Source organism: Scyliorhinus torazame, chromosome 2 (genome assembly GCF_047496885.1).
Source record: "Scyliorhinus torazame isolate Kashiwa2021f chromosome 2, sScyTor2.1, whole genome shotgun sequence".
Lineage (NCBI taxonomy): Eukaryota > Metazoa > Chordata > Chondrichthyes > Carcharhiniformes > Scyliorhinidae > Scyliorhinus > Scyliorhinus torazame.
Genome location: NC_092708.1, coordinates 362,496,866 through 362,518,649, shown reverse-complemented (window position 1 = coordinate 362,518,649; position 21,784 = coordinate 362,496,866). Strand labels below are relative to the sequence as shown.

At 46.8% G+C, this 21,784-nt stretch overlaps 1 protein-coding gene across 4 annotated transcripts in view; it reads left to right on the top strand.

The window, feature by feature from the left end:
* The first annotated feature begins 6,909 nt into the window (after positions 1 to 6,909).
* Positions 6,910 to 21,784, top strand: part of ddx24 (DEAD (Asp-Glu-Ala-Asp) box helicase 24) — a 27,592-nt gene continuing 12,717 nt past the window's right edge. The window contains exons 1-3 of one of the 4 annotated variants that reach the window (XM_072492604.1): positions 6,910 to 7,066; positions 9,493 to 10,199; positions 12,765 to 13,136. In XM_072492604.1, the coding sequence (XP_072348705.1) occupies positions 9,500 to 10,199; positions 12,765 to 13,136 (1,072 nt within the window). In that variant the 5' untranslated portion in view covers positions 6,910 to 7,066; positions 9,493 to 9,499. Of the gene's footprint in view, positions 7,397 to 9,492; positions 10,200 to 12,764; positions 13,137 to 21,784 lie in introns of all 4 variants that reach the window. The other 3 variants (XM_072492584.1, XM_072492597.1, XM_072492589.1) reach the window with 3 other exon arrangements.

The window sequence follows — 21,784 nt, the reverse complement described above, 5'->3', positions numbered from 1 at the left end:
GGAAGAGCCTGAGGAAGGATTGTTGAGGAAGAGGCGCAGCCTCCAGGCCGAATTCGACCTGGTGACCACCAGGAAGGTGGAGGTGCAGTGGAGGAAGACCCAGGGGGCGGTCTACGAGTATGGGGAAAAGGCAAGCCGGATGCTGGCGCATCAGCTTCGGAAGCGGGGCGCAGCTAGGGAGATCGGGGGAGTTAAGGACAGGAGAGGGAGCGTAGTGCGGAGTGGGGTTGGCATCAATGGGGTCTTCAGGGACTTCTACGAGGAATTGTACCGATCCGAGCCCCCACGGGAGGAGGGAGGGATGGGCCGTTTCCTGGACCAATTGAGGTTTCCAAAGGTGGAAGAGGGACTGGTGGCGGGACTGGGGGCCCCGATTGGGCTAGAGGAGTTGATCAAAGGGATATGAAGCATGCAGGCGGGGAAGGCACCGGGGCCAGACAGTTTCCCGGTCGAGTTCTAGAAAAAATGTTTGGACCTGTTGGGCCCGCTGTTAGTTAGGACCTTTAATGAGGCAAGGGAGGGGGGGCCTTTACCCCCGACGATGTCCCAGGCACTGATCTCCTTGATCCTGAAGCGGGACAAGGATCCCCTACAATGTGGGTCTTACAGACCGATTTCCTTGCTAAATGTAGATGCCAAGGTGCTGGCGAAGGTCTTAGCCACGAGGATTGAGGATTGTGTGCCGCAGATCATCCATGAAGACCAGATGGGGTTTGTGAAGGGGAGACAGTTGAACGCAAATGTGCGGAGGCTTTTTAACGTTATCATGATGCCGGCGAGGGAGGCGGAGGCGGAGATAGTGGTGGCGATGGACGCTGAGAAAGCCTTCGATAGGGTAGAGTGGGGGTACCTGTGGGAGGTGCTGGAGAGGTTCAGGTTTGGGGAGGGGTTTGTCAGGTGGGTTAGGCTGTTGTATGAGGTCCCGATGGCAAGTGTGGCCACAAATAGGAGGTCTGAGTACTTTCAGTTGCACCGAAGGACGAGACAGGGGTGTCCCCTGTCCCCCCTGCTCTTCGCACTGGCGATTGAACCCCTGGCTATGGCACTGAGTCGATGAACTGGAGGGGGTTGGTGCGGGGTGGGGAGGAGCATAGGGTGTCGCTTTATGTGGATGACCTGCTGCTGTATGTGGCAGACTCGGTGGGAGGAATGCCAGAGGTAATGAGGATCCTTAGGGAATTTGGGGACTTTTCGGGGTACAAGCTCCATCTGGGGAAGAGCGAGCTGTTCGTAGTTCAGCTAGGGGACCAGGAGAGGGGGATTGGCGAGCTCCCACTAAAATGGGCGGAGAGGAGCTTCAGATATTTGGGGGTCCAGGTGGCCAGGAGCTGGGGGGCCCTGCATAGGCTTAACTTTACAAGGCTAGTGGAGCAAATGGAGGAGGAGTTCAAGAGGTGGCACGCGTTGCAGCTGTCCTTGGCGGGTAGGGTGCAGTCAATCAAAAGGTTTTTGTTCCTGTTCCAGTGCCTCCCCGTGTTTATCCCGAAGGCTTTTTTCAGGCGGGTTAACAGGAGTATAATGGGGTTTGTGTGGGTGCGAGGGACTCCGAGGGTGAGAAGGGGGTTCCTGGAGCGGAGTAGAGATATGGGGGTGGCTGGCGCTGCCCAACCTCTGTGGGTACTACTGGGCCGCCAATGTGACGATGGTGCGCAAGTGGGTGATGGAGGGGGCTGCATGGAAGAGGCTGGAGACGGCGTCCTGTGTGGGTACGAATCTGGGGGCGCTTGCAACGGCGCCGCTGCCGCTCCCTCCAAGGAGGTATACCACGAGCCCGGTGGTAGTGGCGGCCCTCAAAATCTGGGGGCAGTGGAGGCGGCATAGTGGGGAAGTTGGAGCCTCGGCGTGGACCCCATTACGGGGGAACCACCGGTTCGCCCCAGGAAGAACAGGTGGAGGGTTTTCGGGGTGGCACAGGGCAGGGATACGAAAGTTGGGGGACCTGTTTGTGGACGGGAAGTTTGCGAGCTTGGGTGAGCTGGAGGAGAAGTACGGGCTCCCCCCCGGGGAACACCTTCAGGTACTTACAGGTAAGGGCGTTTGCCAGACGGCAGGTGGTGGAATTCCCGCGGCTACTGCCACACACAGTACAGGACAGGGTGCTCTCGGGAGGGTGGGTGGGAGTGGGGAAGATCTCGAAAACTTACCAGGTGATGCAGGAGGAGGAGGAGGCTTTGGTGGTGGAGTTGAAAGGTAAGTGGGAGGAGGAGTTGGGAGAGGAGATCGAAGAAGGGACGTGGGCAGATGCCCTAGGGAGGGTGAATTCTTCCTCTTCGTGCTCGAGGCTCAGCCTCATACAGTTTAAGGTGCTGCACAAGGCACACATGACCGGGACAAGGATGAGCCGGTTCTTTGGGGGTGAGGACAGGTGTTAGGTGCTCAGGGAGCCCAGCAAATCACACCCATATGTTCTGGGCATGCCCAGTGCTGGAGGAATTTTGGAAGGGCGTAGCGAGGACGGTGTCGAGGGTGGCAGGATCCAGGGTCAGACCGGGCTGGGGGCTCGCAATATTTGGGGTGGCAGAGGAGCCTGGAGTGCAGGAGGCGAAAGAGACCGGAATTCTGGTAGCCCGGCGAAGGATTCTCCTTCAGTGGAAAGATGCGAATCCCCCCAAGCGTGGAATCCTGGATCAGCGATATGGCAGGGTTCATTAAATTGGAGAGGGTGAAATTCGCCTTGAGAGGGTTGGTACAAGGGTTCTTTAGGCGGTGGCAACCGTTCTTAGTCTTTCTGGCAGAACGATAGACATTGGTCAATGGCAGCAGCAGCTCGGTGGGGGGGGGGGGGCGGGGGGGTTTATTTTATTCTTGTTTATGTTATTTACACTGGAGGGTCTGAGGGGGTGTATACACCTGTTGTGTTAAGTCGGGGTGTTAATGTTAATTTATTATTTATGTACAGGGGGGAAGGGTTTGGTGGGTTGCTTCTTTAGATTGTGTTTTGTACTTAACCCTGTTGGGTTCTTTTTTTCTTTCTCATTTTGTTATTGATATTTTATGAAAACCTTTAATAAAATTTTTTTTTTTTTTAAATAGGTTAAGTTCGAACTGAGGGGAAGCTCGGAGGGGTTCTACCAGTCATGGGCACTATTTATTATGCACTTTCAAGAACTGGATAACATTGAACATTTGTTGGGGTGGGTTGGGGGGGAAGGGGGCTGTATAAATTATGGGTGACTCTGGGTAACCCCTGATTCCTTTTTGTCATTTGTTTATGTAAACATGCGGGCTGATGTTTGGGGGTTGGTGGGCGGATGGGAACGTTGTTATTATGGGGATTGACATATCTTGCTGATTATTGTTTATTGTTGATGGGTGTAAATGCAGGAGAAAATGTGAAAAAGGAGAATAAAAATATTTTTTAAAAAGACATAGAACATACAGTGCAGAAGGAGGCCATTCAGCCCATCGAGTCTGCAGGGACCCACTTAAGCCCTCACTTCCACCCTATCCCCGGAACCCGACAAGCCCTCCTAACCTTTTTGGTCACTAACGGCAATTTATCATGGCCAATCCACCTAACTTGAACGTCTTTGGACTGTGGGAGGAAACCGGAGCACCCAGAAGAAACCCATGCAGGCACGGGGAGAATGTGCAGACTCCGCACAGACAGTGACCTAGCAGGGAATCGAACCTGGTACCCTGGAGCTGTGAAACCACAGTGCTATCCAATTGTGCTACCGTGCTGCCCAGGACCTTGTATGCAAATTCCCTCCATTACAAAATTGTCTACATTTCAAAAGTACTTAATTGGTTGTAAGGTGCTTTGGAATGGCTTGAGGTCAAGGCTTTTTTCATTCCTCACCTGGGATTTTCACAGAGAATATTGACAAGTTGATTAATTATGAAAAGGGTAAATCACAGTTCAGTTCCTCCTGTTGTCATTGTAAAACAAAAACAAAATGCTGCAGAAGCTGGAAATCTGAAATAAAAACAGAAAATCCCAGAAGTATTCAGCAGGCAAGCAGCCTGTGAGGAGAAAAAAACAATAAGTCTTACAACACCAGGTTAAAGTCTAACAGGTTAAGTGGCATGTGGCGCAGTGGTTAGCACTGGGACTACCACGCTGAGGACCCGGGTTCGAATCCCGGCCCTGGGTCACTGTCCATGTGGAGTTTGCACATTCTCCCCATGTCTGCGTGCGTTTCACCCCCACAAAGAACAAAGCAAAGTACAGCACAGGAACAGGTTCCTCAGCCCGCCAAGCCTGCGCCGACCATGTTGCCCGTCTAAACTAAAATCCTCTACACTTCTGGGGTCCGTATCCCTCTATTCCCATCCTATTCATGTATTTGTCAAGTTGCCTCTTAAACATCACTATTGTCTCTGCTTCCACCACCTCCTCCGGCAGCAAGTTCCAGGCACCCACTACCCTGTGTAAAGAAACTTGCCTCGTACATTTCCTCTAAACCTTGCCCCTCGCACCTTAACCCTATGCCCCCTAGTAATTAACCCCTGTACCCTGGGAAAAAGTCTCTGACTGTCCACTCTGTCTATGCCCCTCATAATTTTGTAGACCTCTATCAGGTTGCCCCTCAACTTCCTTCGTTCCAGTGAGAACAAACCAAGTTTATTCAACCTCTCCTCATAGCTAATGCCCTCCATACCAGGAACATCCTGGTAAATTTCTTCTGCACCCTCTCTAAAACCTCCACATCCTTCTGGTAGTGTGGCAACCAGAATTGAACACTATACTCCAAGTGTGGCCTAACGAAGGTTCTATGCAGCTGCAACCTGACTTGCCAATTTTTATACTCAATGCCCTGTCCAATGAAGGCAAGCATGCCGTATGCCTTCTTGACTAACATCTCCATCTGTGTTGCCCCTTTCAGTGACCTGTGGACCTGTACACCTAGATCTCTCTGACTGCCAATACTCTTGAGGGTTCTACCATTCACTGTATATTCCCTACCTGTATTAGACCTTCCAAAATGCACAACCCAAGATCTGCAGGTTAGGTGGATTGGCCATGCTAAATTGCCCCTTAATTGGAAAAAAATTGGGTTCTCTAAATTTATAAGAAAAAAGTCCAACAGGTTTGTTTGGAATCACTAGCTTTCAGAGCGCAGTTCCTTCATCAGGTGAGTGAAGAAAAGAAAGTTGACAATGCCCAACTAATCCTGGAACCGTACAAAATTGCTTGGCCAAATGCTGCCAATGTAGTAATCTGGTCTGACCAGAAATGACAGATGGGGGCAAAACCAGACAACATGCACAGTGTTGTGATGTTGCTTTAAGAGAGAACATACTCATGAATAAGTAGCCAGGATGTAAACCATTGATACCAGTGACATTGTTCAGAAGAGCTTTCAGTTTAGCTAGCAGCACATGGTGTGAAGGAGTTGCAGCTATACTTTCCTGTTAATAGCTGTTGAATCTTCACAGTAAATCTGTCTGCTAAACAGTCCAGAATTACACTGTCAAATAAACTGAATCTATGGTTTTACAGTCCTGTGTGAGAATGGTTAGTTTTTATTAAGCAAATTAATACACCAATGACAAAAGTTTATACCATTTCCAAGGAAATCTACCATGGCAAAATTGAACTGTTGTCCCGATAGGCTTATATATAATCTATCAGAATAAAGCTAAGGTTTAAAATGAAGGCTTCTTTTGCACTCGGTGCAAAGGGGTGGGTTGGAGAAATTAGATCTGTAAAAAACAGGCAAAACTGCAAAGGTCACAAATTAGAACATAAGGGATTCGTTTCACAGAACACCATGATTAAAGTATTAATATATACAGCTACAATAGACTAATGTTATTAATACAGTTGATTGAAATGTAAAAAAGCTAATATCGGTTTTGTAGCTTGCTTCAAAGGCGATATCTGAAAGAATAAATGCCTGCAACTGGCTGCAAAATATTAGTCGTGGTTTGGAAGCATTGGAGTCTGTAAATGTAGCTCATATTATGCAAATCCCCTTGACGACTGTTAAAGAAGTTCTCTTGTACAATTACTGTGCTCCTAATGTTTTCCCCTACGTTTTATTTTGCATCTGAGTCATCTTTAATGGTAAGCAAACTTGGTTAGTATTCCACAAATTTATCTAATATATTTTCCGGGCTCTAGCACAGGAACTAGATGCTGATCTATGTGTGGCTTTGCCAGTATAAAATTCGCTGCAAATGCAGATCAAAACGTGCGAAAGACTTTGGATCACAAACTAATGAGATTTATCAGGAATATACCCTCAACGAAGCGAATTGGACAGTGTAGAGTAATACTGAAGAAGGTGAAATTGAATTCTTTGTTTAAAGATATTTGAACCCATACATCATTCTTGCCTTGAACGGCGGACTTGGGCTCCAAACAGAACAGTAAAAATAAAGTGGGACTCCTTTTTTTTTTTGCCCCCAGTCGGGACAAATCAACCTTCCTTCAGTGTGCATTAGCAATGATGCAGTGTGGCGATTTGTAGCTGCGGGTGAAACTTTGTGACGGGTGGCTGAGAGCAGGTAAATCCTATCTAGAAGCCACCTGCCTGCATAACAGGACGAGGATGTCCCAAATAAAGGGTGTGCCGCGTTAATGTAGCCAGTGCAATGCGACAGGTAACCCGATCTACCAAATAAGGTGTGAAATCAGAAATGTGTTGAGAGGAATCCCCCACCAGACTTTGGATAAAATCACCCCCACCCCAAACTGCCTGTTTTCCCTGCTCGGTCAGGCCTTAATCCATATCCACTACTGCCATTTGTACTACAGCTTGTTTCCCTGACAGCGAGGGTAGATGAAGTTAGGAAAACCCCAAGAACCGCCGCCGTCTTCAACTCAACGTCGCGTGTTGCCTGCCTTGAGGGGAGAGGCTCGGCCGCGGGCAGGCGGAAGCCGGCGCTCCTCCCCGGGGAATGTAGGCACCTCCAGTGTCTGCGCTTCGCTTTGTCGATAAAGTTTCTTCTATCACGCGCGCCCCGCGACGGGAAAGCCCCGGCCACCTCGAAGCATCGCGGCCTCCGATTGGCCAGAGGCGGGCCTAGCTGGGGCGGTGAGGAGCGAAGCGGCGGTTGGGCTGCGGGGAGAGCGCGTGGCGAGCGGCACCGGGACAGGCCCAGGCGCTGCTCTCAGGTTAAAAAAAAAGCAGCCGAGTCTTCGCTCTTGTTCCACGTTCCGGGGCAGCGTTTTCCGGACAAAGAGGAGAAATGTCCGTTTGAGACGCCTGACTTAAAAGCTTGGTCAAAGTGTTGAGTCTGAAGGAGGGAGGGGAGTCCAGAACCTGGGACCTCGGCAGAAGCAAGGCCGCCAAAGTTGGAAGGGGGAGGAAAGGGTGCACGAGAAGAAAGAATTGGGGCAAGTGCCCGGGTGGGTGGTTACAGAGATTTAACTCTGCATTAAGCAGAGATCAGAACTTTGAACCTCCTTACGATTCTGAAATGTCCCGCATCGTGCAGTTACACAGTGAGTCTGGGTGCCTTTTAAAAAAACTGGGAGAAATGATTCAACGACTGCTACTGTTTGCGCTGGCCATAGAGCCATTGGCGACGGCTCTCAGGCGGTCGGCAGAGTGGCAGGGGATAATGAAGGGACAGAGAGAGCATCGGGTGTCGCTCTATGCCGATGACCTCTTGCTGTATGTTTCAGATCCGTTGGAGAGTATGGGAAGGATTATGGGCCTGTTGGCGAGGTTTGTCGGGTTCTCGGGATACAAGCTGAATGTAAGGAAAAGCGAGGTATTCCCGGTGAATGAGCTGGCACAGCGGGCTAATTTAAGGGGGGATGCCATTTAGGTACTTGGGGATACAGGTAACGAGGGAATGGACGGGGCTCCATAAGTGGAACTTAACAAACCTGGTGGAGGAGACCAGGGAGGATCTTAAGAGGTGGGATACACTGCACTTAACATTGGCGGGGAGGGTCCAAGTGGTGAAAATGAATATTCTGCCGAGGTTCTTGTTTATCTTTAAGGCTCTCCCGATCTTTATACCAAAGGGCTTTTTTCGGAAAGTGGACACAATCATCTCTGACTTTGTATGGGCGGGGAAGGTGCCGAGGGTGGGGAGAACCCTGCTACAGAGGCAGCAGTTTGGCATTGCCAAACGTGCTTCATTATTATTGGGTGGCGAATGTGGACAAGGTGCGGCGGTGGTGGGGAAGAGAAGGGCTAGAGTGGGTTAGGATGGAGGAGGAATCTTGTAAGGGATCTAGTTTGAGGGCTATGGTGACGGCAGCATTGCCAATGGCTCCAAGTAGCTATTCAGGGAGCCCAGTGGTGCAGTCCACGGTGAAGATATGGAATCAGCTGAGGAGGCATTTTAGGGTGGAATGGATGTCGGTGCTAACGCCGCTGTGCAAGAGTCATGGGTTTGAGACAGGGGGGATGGATAGTGTATGCAGGAGGTGGAGGGAAGTGGGGCTGGTCAAGGTGAGGGATTTATATTTGGAGGAAGGGTTCGCCAGTCTGGAGGAGCTAAGGGAGAGGGTAGAGCTGCCGAGGGGTAGTAATTTCAGGTATCTACAGGTTAGGGACTTTGCACGAAAGGTCTGGAAGGGATTCCCTAGATTGCCGGGGCACGCCCTGCTGGAGCGACTGCTGCTTCTGGAGGTGGAAGGGGAGGGAAGAAATGGGGATATATATAAGTGGCTGGGGGAGCAGGGAGGCGAGTGGGTGGTGAAGATCAAGGAGAAATGGGAAGCGGAGTTGGGAATGGAGATCAATTGGGGAGTATGGAGTGAGACACTGCGAAGGATAAACAGGACCTCTTGTGCAAGGATGAACCTGATACAGTTTAAGGTGGTGCACAGGGTGCATATGACTTGGGCGAGAATGAGTGGGTTCTTTCAGGGGGTAGCAGATGAGTGTGGGCGGGGGCCAGCGAATCATGCGCTCATGTTTTGGGGTTGTGAAAAATTGGGAGATTCTGGGCGGGAGTGTTCACGGTCTTAGCCAGGATAGTGGAGGAGGGAGTGGATCCGGACCCTTTGGTGGCGATATTTGGGGTTTCAGTGAAGCCGGAGCTCATGGAGAGGAGGAAGGCCGATGTCTTGGCCTTCACCACTCTGATTGCACGACGACGAACTTTGCTGGAGTGGCGGTCGGCATCACCACTGGGGGTAGCAACATGGTTGAGTGACCTGTATGACTTCCTGCAGTTAGAGAAGATAAAGTATGAGTTAAGGGGCTCAGCAGGGAAGTTTGAGAAAAGGTGGGGGATGTTTGTGACCGTGTTTGAGGAGCTGTTCGTCGGTGGGGGGGGGGTGAAAAAGGAGAAACATCTGTACAAACTGTATAGTTGATTGTTGGGAAGAATGTTTCCCGGGGTGTTTATTTGCTGTAACCTAATTTGATACAAGTTTGAATAAAATGCGTTTAAAAAAAAAAGAAATGATTCAACATGATATGCAACCAGTGAGTCCCCTGTCTCTCTCACTACCCTGTTTAACTGAGGAGATATCGTTGTTTACCGAGGGCTGGATGTTGTTGACAGATTGATTGTCGCGCGAAGGAAAGATTATTAACTTGGTTTTCATAATTTTTGTTCTTTTTTTTTGCTTAGGGTCAAAATGAAAGAAGGTAAGAAGAGAAAGAAGTTTTTTTCGCCTTCAAAAGCCCAAAGGAAAAAAATTCAAGTAACTGGACAATGGAAGCCAATGGAGATAGACCCAGCTCTCTTCGGTGAGGAAAATTTGGAAGGATTGATTTGTTTTGAAGAGCTTACCGATTATCAGTTGGTTGGTGCTGATAAATCGACAAAGAAGGCAAAAAAAAGGAAGTCTGATACTTTGGAGGTGTTTGATTCGTCGCCAAAGAAGCAGAAAATTAGTGATGATTTACCAAAATTGACACAAACAATAAAGGAAAAAGGGAAAGAGGAAAAGATTAATGTTCATCATGCTGGAGTTGAAGAGGCTGATATTGAATTCTCTGAGGATATAAATGAACTTGAACTTTCAAATGAAAATGAGACCGCAGAGGCGGAAGCAAACATTACTGTAGTTTCCAAGAAAAGGAAAAGGAGGAAAAAAAAGTCTGGAGCTTCTCAAGCCCCAACTCTAATGATGAAAGGGAAAAACTGGACAATACAACATTCCAGTTCATCTGAGCAGGCAACTGATGTTTCTGCCTGGAAAGACCTGTTTGTCCCAGAATCAGTACTCCGAGCCCTGAGTTCTCTTGGTTATACTGCTCCTACTCCCATCCAAGCCCTGGTGCTCCCACCTGCTATTAGAGACAAACTAGACATCCTTGGTGCTGCAGAAACAGGTTGGTACTATAATTTTCCAATATGTTGAACAAGGTCAATTAGTAAACCATGTACATTGTTAACTGCTGGTTACTTGTATATGAATTTGGATATTTTGTAATTTCTAGCTTCATATCAATATGACCTTTTCACCATTTGAGGTGCAGTAACTTAACTGCTGTTACATAGTCCTTTTGTCTTAAATGTCACACAGCCAGTGAAGTGCTTCAGAAGTGTAATCACCATTATATAGTTAAAGGCGGTCACGCAAACAGTATATGAGGTAAAAGGCTTTATTGTCACAAGTAGGCTTATAATTAAAACTGCATGATGTGGAGATGCTGGCGTTGGACTGAGGTGAGCACAATAAGAAGTCTTACAACACCAGGTTAAAGTCCAACAGGTTTGTTTCAAGCACTAGCTTTCGGAGCACTGCTCCTTCCTCAGGTGAAACTGCAATGAAATAACTGTGAAATGCCCCTAGTCGCCACATTCCGGTGTCTGTTATAGTCGCTTTTTGATAGTGTTCTCAGGATAAATATTTGGAGAACCTTGACGTATTTCAAATCATGCTATGGGATTACTTGTGTCCACCTGAGCAGACAGACAAGGCCTCAGTTAAATGTCTCATCTGAAAAATGGCACCTTAAACAGTGCTGCATTCTCTGAGTGTCCGCTTATATATATCTTGTGCTAAACTGCTGTTGGAGTCTTGAACTCGCAACATGTATTGCTAAATAAGTCGAGCTGACATCTCACTGCATAATAAAAAAAGTAGCTTACTCCCTCAAAAAATATAGTCACTCACCCACTCGCTTTCTTTTAGCATTCAATCACTGAAAACTGTTGCTATAATTTGTCTGGGAATTTTACTTTTGAAGCCTATCCATCTTCTCATGGGAAAATAAGGAAAGTGTTTAGAAAAAACTTAAGTGCTGTAATTTAGTAAAGTCAGTCAGTGGTGGTGGATCTAAAACACTGTGGCCAGTTATAACATGATGATATTTTGAGTGAAGCCCTACTTGACATAGTAGAATTTTGTTGTGCCTTTTAACAATTCAATACTCGAGTTGGGAGTCCTTCTAGTGCTGAATTAAGTGCACATTGTAACTGATGTCCAACAACATCTTTGGCTGACTTACTAAATTACACTACTAAAGACTTTTCTAAAACGTTAACAACTTTCTCCACAGGAAGACTAATAGCCTTCGAAAATGCAGTTCACTAAATCAGTTTTGCCAACAGTATTGCAATGATTGCTGAAAGTGAGAGGAATATGATGAGCAATAGTTTTTTGAGGGGGTATCTATTGCACAATGTGATGCCAGCTTTCCTTGCTGTGGGGTAGCATTTGCTTGAATCATTAGGTTGAGTTCAAGCTCCATAAAAGTAATTGTGCACGTGATCTAGGCTGACATGCAACATTGACTGAACGCTACACTGTTCAGGGTGCCATCTTTCGGATGAAACATTAAAGTGGCTTTGCTTATTTGGTGAAATTTTTATTTGGAAATGCACGCACCAGTTAATTGGTGGTTTGGGATTTACCTTAAGTATTTTTGGGGAAACATTGATGAATCTTCCCATCCCCTGCCATCTGTCTGTGGTGGATTAAAACCCAAGGTCATGGACAAAAAGGATTGTGTCTATCTGACTGCTATGATTTAAATCTTCTGCAACAAGCACATTTAGATTGTTTCAAATGGACTCTTTTAAGGAACATTATACATGTGTGACTGGAGTAAGGTTCTAGTTAACTAATTAAATGGGCAATTTTTATGCAAATGACTGAGGCTGTATTAGTTATGATCCACAAGTTTGGTAAGTCATTAGTCAGCGTTTCAGTTGTACCTACTTACCTCAGTAAAAATTTATATTTTAAATTTTGCTTACATATTCTACTAAGTTCAGTTATTTTCTGAATCACATCATGTCCTTTTCCCTTCTTCGGTAAAACTGTTGAGTGTAGTCATGTACACAGCCTTGATGTAAAACTTGCTCATTGTATACTTTTGATTTCTTTTGTGATCTATATTGAGGCGGCACAGTAGCACAGTGGTTAGCACAGTTGCTTCACAGCTCCAGGGTCCCAGTTTCGATTCCCGGCTTGGGTCACTGTGCGGAGTCGGCACGTTCTCCCCGTGTCTGTGTGGATTTCCTCCGTGTACTCCCGTTTCCTTCCACAGTCCAAAGATGTGCGGGTTAGGTGGATTGACCATGGTAAATTGCCCTGAGGTGGGGTTGCTGGGTTACAGAAACAGGGTGGAGATGTGGGCTTAAGTAGGGTGCTCTTTCCAACAGTTGGTGCAGACCCGATGGGACAAATGGCCTCCTTCTGCACTGTAAATTCTATGATTATATATGTGTTTTCCCAGAGTAAATATTAGTGATATTAAAAATCAACTCAAGTATTTGATATATCCATCACTGTCATAGAGTAAAATATTTTTCTGCTGTGCTGACCATTATAACAATTCTGGGACATTTAGATTATAAATGTATAAAACAGTTTTTCATGTTTTTGATGTGCTGGGTTAAGCTGAATTATATGACTCTTTCTGATTGACTTTTTCTTTAACTTGAAGGTAGTGGTAAAACACTAGCATTTGCTATTCCCATGATCCACCTTATATTAGAGTGGAGGCGAGCTAAAGATGCTAAATTGAAAATAAGTGAGGAATCACAGCAAGACGACCAGGATATGAATGACAATCACGAAGCAGTCAGTGATGAGATACTGGAAAATACAAATGATCTCCTGGAAGAAGATGAGGAAACAAATGAAGAGAATCTTGTATCTCAGAGCATAGGCTGTGTAAAAGTTATCAACAATGTAAATTTTGATTTTGGTGCAGCTTCTAATGTTGAAAATCCATTATTGGGTCTGGTACTGACACCAACAAGAGAATTAGCTGTCCAGGTAAAGCATCATATTGATGCTGTCACCAAATTCACTGGTGAGTATACAGTAACTTTGCAAAATTTTACAGTATGGTGCAAGATAGTAATTCAGGACTACTCCCTGAACTTGTTAGCAAAATAACGCGACTATTGAAATTCCAGGTTTTCCAGAACCAGACTACAGAGAGCAATAAGTACCTATAGTTGTCTTATGTAGCACTATTCTCTTTCCCCATGGTGGTTATTGATATTTGAAATAAATTTAGAGTAGTAATCCAGTTACGATCACCATCCTAAGCATGTGGTCCTTGCAGGATATTCGAAAATGCACTTAACATGAAGCAAAATTTCACCGTAGTATAATTAATTCCTGATTTTCATCCAGTCAGTTGGCAAGTGGAAACGGTAGGAGCAATAGTTTTATTTTAACCAGCCCTTTCACTTTACAGAAATTAGGGTAGATGTGTTTCTTAATAGCATTACCTTGCCACATTTTGTTGACATGCAAGGAGGAAGAACAACACTAACTCCCATCTCAACAATTGGGTAGTTTTAGATTGTAGATTTACAACGGAAGGAAATGCTCTTTGCAGCTTTTGTTCTTTTTGTGTATTTTTGCACAAAGTGCAAGATGGTGGTGGTATCAGAATTTTGTTTTTGGGAGAGAATATCTTTTTTTGGAAAAAGTCCCTTTTAGTGAGATAAGATGGGCAGCACGGTATGACAGTGGTTAGCACAGTTGCTTCACAGCTCCAGGGTCACAGGTTTGATTCCCGACTTGGGTCAGTCTGTGCGGAGTCTGCACGTCCTCCTCGTGTCGGTGTAAGTTTCCTCTGGGTGCTCCGGTTTCCTCCCACAGTTCAAAGATGTGCAGGTTAGGTGGATTGGCTGTGTTAAATTGCCCTTAGTGTCCAAAAAGGTTGGGTGGGGTTACGTGGATAGGGTGGAGGTGTGGGCTTAGGTAAGGTGTTCTTTCCAAGGGCTGGTGTAGACTTAATGGGCAAATGGCCTCCTGCACAGTAAATTCTCTGATTCTATGGTATTTAATTTGAAGAAATTATGAAACGTATATAAGTGTTCATGAATGTATTTTACAGTACACCACCTTTGCTCAGTATGGAATAGATATTTGCAAATTATAAATTAGTTGGTTCTTAAATCTTAGCCATGCCATTAAGGTGGTATTGATCTGAGACTGGGTTCTTCTCTATTTGCTTGGGAGGGTTGATAGAAAGAGAATTGGAAAGCAAGTAAGTCTTGTCCATTCTATTTCTTTCACTTTGGTTAATGCCTGTGCCTACACATTGTGAACAGCAGATGACCTGTACACCACCTTGTTTAGTGACTGATTGTGGGAAGACATAAAAGTCAGCTGAAATCAGCATTGCATTGGAAAACTGATTCTATATGCTGCCCATTTTTTCTTTTGGTGATTTCAATCTTGCAATGGATCTTAGAATACTGATCGTGAATGAAGAGCCAGCCTGTCTCATTGCTGCAGTCAGAAAGTTACAAGTGTATATGGGGAATTTTTTCCACTTTAAATAACTTTGCCATAACTCATGGAATGGATGGTCCTAATTAGAAAAACAGTAGTAATCTTGGTGCATTGCCAGTAAGCTTTGAGGTTGTAACAGCACCCGTGTATGCATTTGGGCTCCCTTAGCTTTGTTCTTCCAACCTACATCTAAGTTCTTTGCCCTGGAATAAGTGTAGTAAGAGTGAATACTGCGTAACCAAAAAGAAAATGTACTTGAGACAAAATACAATAGGATATTGGCAATCTGAAATACAAGTTGTTGTTTTTTTAAATGCTGCTGAAAATACTCTGCAAGGGAGATGACGTCAGCATATGTGGCTTTCACCATAACTTTTGGGGGGAAGGTGCATAGCAACTGATTTCTATGCCAGTCAGGCACTCGACTGAACAAATGGAACCTTTTTTCACCAGTACTACCCAACACCAGTATCAGCCATATGTAGGTTATGTATACTCTACATCAGGACAGAGGTTCCTAAACCAGTATGTGATGAGGTTATCAAGGTGTGCAGGCAGGATGAGTTGTTGTGAGCCCAGTAAAGGATATTTGAATTTTTGTCGCCAATTTGTAGAAATGGTCACGAGGCCCGTCAGATCTGCTTTGTCAAATTAATCTCCAAAAGGGAGGTTTAGCAAAAAGATATGTTTGGTTATCTCTTGTTGCTAACTTTGGTTGGCTCTTAATTTGTTGCCCGTTGTGTCTTTACTGAATTTGCTCTGTTTCTATAACCTTTGCTCTAGAGTCGCCAGGTATCTTTATACCGCCAAGAGGTTGAAGTTCAAGTACTGATCAATAACTCAACACACCAATTAGTAAGATTCAAATCAAAACACATTTATTATACACAGTAAATCACTACTCATGCATAAATCTCTACTTTCTAGGCTATCTCTATCACTAAAAGGCCTACACTTAGCTTCGGAACTGGCCCACCAGGTCAGGGGAACAAATGGCCTTTCGTTCGATTCTGAGTCTGCAGGATTCAAAAGCTGGTATGGACTGGTAGCTAGGAGCGCCTATCTCGTAGCGTGCGTTGACTGGAGACTTACTTGGTTGTTGCGGCAGCTAGGCAGTTCACTGTCAAGGGTTGATTTGAGTTGCTGAGTGACCCTGCCAAGAAGACCGATTTGAACTTGGGGGCTCTACTTTATAGTCCCCAGGGGCTTCGCGCCGTTCGGGGCGGACACTTGGATCGATTTCTCCAATACTGGAGCCGTTCCCTGATCGCTAGGCGGTCCCTGAGTGTCGGTTGGCCTTCCTTTGCATTGGCTCCTGCTGGCGCCGAGGAGTCTGGCTTAGCCTTATTCACCTTACATGTTTCGATTGTTCCCGGGGTTCGCTCATTACTATGCAGATGGCTGTGAGTTTCAGTGCTGCCTGGGCTTTTGCAAGTTCTAATACACAGGATTTTTGCACTTGCTAGTTTTTGCCTGTGTTGGCTGAATTTCCCTGTAGTCTTTGCGGATCTCCATTTTAAGTCGGGAAGTGGCCAACCTAGATGGCTACACTCCCTCCTTGTGATCCCTAACGCGAAGCGTGAATGATCACAATTGCGTTGTCTTCTCTTCCTGACCCAGCGAGCACTCTTCCATGGCCTCTACACTGACCATAACAATGTATGAAAAATTTTAACTAACAATTCTAAATGGCGCTATGTCACAACAGGGACATGCATTACAACATTTTTAAAAAACGGTACCTCTAACTATCCTCAATAAACTATCCTCACTCAAACAATCAAAAATAATCTACACTTTAAATTTACAAATAGCAGCAACACAAGTTTGTCTGGCTTGGCAGTCAAGCACAGAGGTTTACATTCTTTATTGAACAAAAACAAACATAAAGAAAAGCGGATGCACTTTAATTCACGCAAGGGGTTGGGGGGGGTCTGATGAAGTCCGAAAATAGGGGACCTAAACGTGTATGCCGGGGTGCGAGAGCGGTAGGCTCTCCGTCGCCATTTTCTGAGTCTAAGTGTCTGCACGACACTGCAGAGTATCGCCAGTGCTAAGAGTGATTCTACAATGTTCGATAGTGAATACCAGATTAGAAACTTGTCACACCAGGTCAGGGTGTCGGTAACTATCTCAGGGTTAACTATGTCAGGGTGTAGTGTATGGTAGGGGTGGGAATCATTCACGGCCTGTGTGGTAGGGGTCAGGGGGGTAGCATCCGCGCGCAACTGAAGGGATCCAGCTAAGATCCAGGTGAACACGAAGGTTGTCTTCATCTTTCCGTCTTTCTGTCTTCTTTTTCTTCCTCTTGAGTTCCTGAGGTTCCGGAGTTCTATGGACACAAGCATAATATCTGTTACTATTTTGTGTAATATCTTGACTGTTAGCATGTCTGTCTTTTAGTGCCAATTTCCCTTCATAATTGGTCACCATGTGTGACTGCCTCCTTTTTTTTTAAACCAAATATTCGGACAAGACATCTAAGAACATACTGCCGTACTGCAAGCCGTCTCGCAGCCTGTGTCATTTTCCATCCTAGTGTTTGAGGATGTAAATAGCAGAGGGAAGCAACCATAGGTTGCCAAAACCAAACAAAAAGAATTTTGAACATAATGAGCCAAAAATGGGGTGCGTATGGGCCGCGGCGGGTAAGATTTGGATGGAATCCCCGGGTAGGACAGTGATCAATGCCGTATGTGCTCTACCCGAGCGTAGCTGACCAGAGGGGGGTCCTCAGGCAAGGCGGTGACCAATGCCATTTCTCCACTGCCTGAGCAACAGGCAAGAACGGGCAAAAAATGTAGTCATCGTGGAGGGTTGCTGTAAAGGTTCTACTGTCGAACCAGAAAAGTAGTTATGGACGGGGGCTGGCAAGCTCTCCGGTTTCTGCCGATAAGTGTGTGCTGGCAAGTTTTCACAGGTTTCTGCCGAAAAATATGGCGTGTGGCCGTGGAACTTCTGAGTTTACAAACAACACATAACAATAACACTAACAAACAAACATTGAACAACATGCTGCAGGTTCCATCAGAAAGGACACCGTTTCTCCCAAGCGGTTCCTTTTTAAAACATCATCTGGACACCTCAGTTATCAGTTGCGAACAGGGTTGCAAAGGGGTTATCGTTTTGGGAGTCAGACTCAAAGTCATCCTCTTCTCCCGGATGCCATACTCTGGAATGGATGAGGGTTGATAAAGCTGCATGGTGTGACTTGGGGTCTATCTCGTTGTTTCGGTCGAGCCTGTATGAATTGTCACGGTTCCAAAAAGTTGTATCTAATTCTGTGGGGACGGAGTCGTCATCGTAGGGCGATGGTCTTTGGTGGGGTTTGTTGAGGAATGTGATCAGGAAGGGATCACTCGAATCGTGTTCAGATTCGCTGGGTGTGGGTCCTGTTGCATGGGGATAGTAGGGAGGCGTGCTGTGGCTATTGTCTGTGTCACAGTCGCTGTCTCTGCTGCTGCTGTCTGGGCGTTCCGGGGCGGAGTCTAGAGTTCGGGGGTGGAGTCGAGGTCGGGTCCGTGGATGGGTTGGATGTGTTGGGGGAGGGTAGGATGTCGTCCTTTAAATTCGGCCACCAACAGAGCTGCCTGAGGTGGGCTGTAGTGGGGTCAATTCCCTGATGCCCATGACTCCTGGAACAAACAAATGAGCTGATTCCTGTCTTGTTCAGGAACCACATAAAGGGTGTCTTTTAGGATCACACAGTCATGTGTGGTGTGGTCCGTGCATTTTTAAACCTATCGTATGGGGCTGGAAAGCTTCCTTTTAAAATCTCCCTGAGATTACTATCTTGCTTCTGGGCCTGCACTAAATCATCGATATTAGTCAGAGACCTGAACTGCATTCACTGGGGTGATTTCGGGAGAGGGGGGGTTCCAAAAATGTCCATGTCTGGAACCTGTTTTAGCCAGTGCGTCGGCTTTTACATTTCCAGGTGGGGAGGAACGGTGGTGACTCCGAACTTTAATGATGCTGAAAATCCTGTCCTGTGCTTTATCTAAAATGTGCCGGAGCAATGGGGCTGAAGGGAGGGGTTTTCCATCTGCGGAAACAAATCCTCTTGCTTTCCACAGGGTAGGAATTCTGTGAGGCTGTTACAGACATAGAGGGTCTCCAAGTATATGTCTGCTGGGCTGAGGAAGGAATCTGGGTGATCAACAATGTACGCAATGGCTGCTAGTTCTGCCGCCTGCGCGCCTAAGTGTCCTGGTAGTTTTAAGGAGATTTCTTCTAGGGCGCGTCCCTGCGCGTCCTCGACATAGATGCCGCATCCTGTAATGCGCTTCCCGTCTAATAACAGTGGAAGAACCATCCACATAAATCCTTAGGGGTGCGCACGTGTCTGGGGGCTCTGGGGTGAACTACCTATCTTTCTGGGGGGTGTTTTTGCGATAATGGGGCTTTTGTTGTAGTGCGGTGAGATGATTTCACATTCGTGGGGGGTGCCTGGGTACTGAAGGTTGTCGGCTAGGCAAGTGTGGGTCTTGGTCCTTTTAACAGTGATGTCCCGTCCCTGCAAAAGAGGGGTCCATCTGGCTGCTCTAATCTGGCTTACTGTACCGTCCTTAAGTCGTCCGTCTAATAAAAGTTGGGTGGGAGCGTGTTCCGTGAGGATTGTGATGGGGTTTAGTCCGGTGATGTATGAGAAGTATTGAACTGCCCAGAAAACTGCGAGCAGGTGCCTTTCACAGGCCGAAAATCCCTGCTCCACAGGATCTAAAACTCTGGATGCGTAAGCCACTGGTCTTAACTGTTCGTGCTGTTCCTGGAGGAGCACGGCCGAAAGAGTATGGTCTGTGCTAGCTATCTCAATAGCATAGGGGGAAAACGGGTCTGGAACCTGTAGTGTGGGGGCTGCAATGAGTGCACGCTTTAAAATATCTACGGCATCCGTGTGCTGTGGAAGTCATTCCCAAGGGGCTCCTTTCTTTAGGAATTCCGAGAGGGGTGCTGCTTTGGTGGCGAAACCGTCAATATGGTTTCGGCAGTAGCCAACCAGTCCTAAAAACGACCAGAGGGCTGAAACATTCTGGGGAAGGGGCAATTTGACAATCGAGTCAATTCTTTTATGCTCAATCCCGCGTTTACCATGTGTGATAATCGTTCCCAAATATACCACTTTATCTTTCAAAAGTTGGGTTTTCTTGGGGTTTACTTTACAACCAATCTGCTGTAGGAGTTCCAGGAGTTCGGCCAGAAGCTCGATGTGCTCTGCCTTGGTGTCTGTCTGCAGTAATAGGTTGTCCACATACTGGACGTTCGGGGCGAGAAAATTTTGATAATCCATTTGCCAGCTGTCGGTGGAAAATGGAGGGGGAGTTGTGGAATCCTTGAGGAAGGCATGTCCACGTGTACTGCTGACCTTTAAAAGTGAAGGCAAATTTGTATTGGCACGCTTCTGCCAATGGAATGGACCAGAATCCGTCACTGATGTCCAAAACCGTAAAATATCGTGAGTTGAGTCCCTGTTTGAGCATGGTCTCGGGACTTGTGGCTACCGTGGGGGCTGCTGCGGGGGTGACTTTGTTGAGTTCCTGGTAATCGATGGTCAGTCGCCGTGATCCATTGGGCTTTCTCACTGGCCAAATTGGGGCATTATTAGTAGAGGCTACCGATCTAAGTACGCCTTGTTCTAATCTGTCACTAACCTTTGAGATTTCTCCCTCTGCCTCTTGGAGAAATCCGTATTGCTTCTGGGGTCTAGGATCAGGTCCTATTATTTGAACCGAACCAGCCATTCTGCCGCAGTCATGTTTATGACTGGCAAATGCGGTCCTGTTTTACTGAAGAACAGCCCTAACCTGTTTGTCTGCACTAATCGTGTCGGGTCAAACCAAAAATCGCCGACTGCGCTAATCTTGTTTGCATACTCACCTACTGTGAGCGTTGCGGGGGCTCTTGCTGACTTTGTCATTTTCCAGACACATTGATTTACTGGATCAAATGAAAGGTTGTGGGAGTTCATGAAGTCAATGCCCAAAATGTGTTCTGCTGTGTGGTCCAGATCGACCAAAACTATGGTGTGTTTTGTGGTAATATTGCCAATTTGAATGGGTACAGGGGCTGTGATGTGTCCCTGTTGTGAGTGGCCTGTGAAGCCGCTGAGGGTGATTGTGGCTGTAGTGGGCCACGTGTCTTTTTGGAACATGGTGGAGGAATTAATTGTGGTGCGGGACCCTCCTGTGTCCCAGAGAAATTCAATGGGCTGTCCCCGTATTTTCGCTGCAACGACTGGTCGGCCGGACCTATCCCAAAGGGTGTCGCAGATCCAACTGGGGGAGCCCGAACACCGTCAGTCAGTTCTGTTCCGGTCTGTCTGGTCTGAACGGGCGCTCACACTATGTATGGGCTTTGTCTGGTTATTATTCAGAGTGCCTGCCTGCTGGGCTCTCTCTGGCTTTCGTGGGGCATTGCACTCTCGTGCAAAGTGTCCTAATCGTCCACAGTTGTAACACTCCTGTGGTTTCTGTGGGGGGCTGTTCCTGCCTTTGTTCACCCATGCGGGGTTCTGGTGCGCTTTCACTGCTTGGCTATCTCCCTCTGCCTGCTGTTCTTCGGGTTTCCTAATTGCGAGTTTGTTTTGGACAGATTGCTCCAAGGTGCGAGACAACCTCTTTAAAACCCATTTTTTATTGTGCGCTTCTTCCAAGGGGTCATAATGGTACAGGCTTTTTGTCCTGCCTCTGTGGCATGGGAGATAAGGGTGCGGGTCCATTTGGCCATGTTGTCTTGGGACAAATGGGCGCGTTCTAATATTCAAAAAACTGCTGTAAAATGGATCCACAGGCGTCCAGCAAACGCTGTGGGGTGTTCGGTTTTCTTCTGCCTGCACTTATTCAGGCCTTCTACTGGGTCACCTCTGTTGTAACCGATCGCATCTAGGATCGCCGTGTGCATCTCTGCAAGCGTGCCTCCTCCTACATTCTGTGGGTCGGGAAGGGCTGCTACAACCGAAGGGTCTAAGCTCAAAACTGTGATCTTCACTTGCTCACGCTCATCCAGGCCGTACATGGTCGCCTGCTGCTTTACTCTGGCAAAGAAGTGGTGGGGGTCTGAGATGGGGAGGAACGGTGTGATCTTTTCCACGCGTCCTGTAATTGGGTCACGGTTAAGGGGGTGGTGTAAAGGAATTCCGCGTCTCCTTCCGATGTAACTGTGCGGTGGGTGTTACTGGATACCTGATCTATCTGCTCTGTGCGGGGT